Source organism: Chinchilla lanigera, unplaced genomic scaffold (genome assembly GCF_000276665.1).
Source record: "Chinchilla lanigera isolate Chin_1 unplaced genomic scaffold, ChiLan1.0 scaffold00010, whole genome shotgun sequence".
Taxonomy (NCBI): Eukaryota; Metazoa; Chordata; class Mammalia; order Rodentia; family Chinchillidae; genus Chinchilla; species Chinchilla lanigera.
In genome coordinates this window covers 2259110-2259941 of record NW_004955411.1, presented here as the reverse complement: position 1 = coordinate 2259941, position 832 = coordinate 2259110, and the positions used below count along the sequence as shown (strand labels likewise).

Here is an 832-nt window from a genome sequence, read left to right as displayed (position 1 = left end):
GTCAAAATAGAATAAAAGCTTCTTTGTACTCAGATAGTGCCAGTGATAACAGGTTACATGACTGCGACACACTCACAAAACCAGCAAATCGACACTAGTACAACCTTTCTTCATTGGGAAAGACACGCTGGCTTTAAATTGTCTGTTAACCGAAAGGCTTATGCTGCAGGCATCTGTGAAACCTATGTCGATGTGTTGTGTCTTTCAGCAATTTTTCCAGCTAGTCAAATTACGAAAGCTCGGACTGAGTGATAATGAGATCCAGCGGCTCCCCCCGGAAATCGCAAACTTCATGCAGCTGGTGGAACTGGACGTGTCTCGAAATGGTGAGAAGATCCCACTGGGCTGTCCTGTGTCCCTTCTGATGCGGGGGGCATTGCTAGTGCAGTGGAGCTGTGTAAGCGTTACTGGAGAAGCTATTCCTGGTAATTATGGGAAAGTTATGTATACATTTTTCGTGTGGAAATTAATGCCACTTTTAATAGTTCAGTCAACTTACAAATACTTATCCAAGACATTTCTGTAACAGAACTATTAGAACACAAGTAACAGGTTTCCAAGTAGATTCAGTCTGACTGCTAATGGAGCGAGTTGGCGGGCCGTTTAACCTCGCTGACTCCTTGTAGTGATCTCGATGTTGCCCTGGCGGTGAGTACGTGGAGGTGCGGGGGTCTGCCGTCTGCCCCGGGAGGTGCGGGGGGGGCAGTGCCCAGTGGCTTGCTGCTCTGCCTACCTCGGGGGCCTGCTGTCAGCTCCATGTATTTCTGGGGTTCTGCCGTCTGCCCCGGGAGGTGCGGGGGTCTGCCATCTGCCCCGGGAGGTGCGGGGGGGG

At 50.5% G+C, this 832-nt stretch overlaps 1 protein-coding gene across 1 annotated transcript in view; it reads left to right on the top strand.

Moving 5' to 3' along the window:
- Window positions 1-208: 208 nt before the first annotated feature.
- Window positions 209-832, top strand: part of Lrrc1 (leucine rich repeat containing 1) — a gene marked incomplete at its 5' end in the record, with an annotated part of 69852 nt that continues 69228 nt past the window's right edge. The window contains 1 exon segment of the mRNA XM_013510755.1: window positions 209-326. Within this exon segment, the coding sequence (XP_013366209.1) occupies window positions 209-326 (118 nt within the window).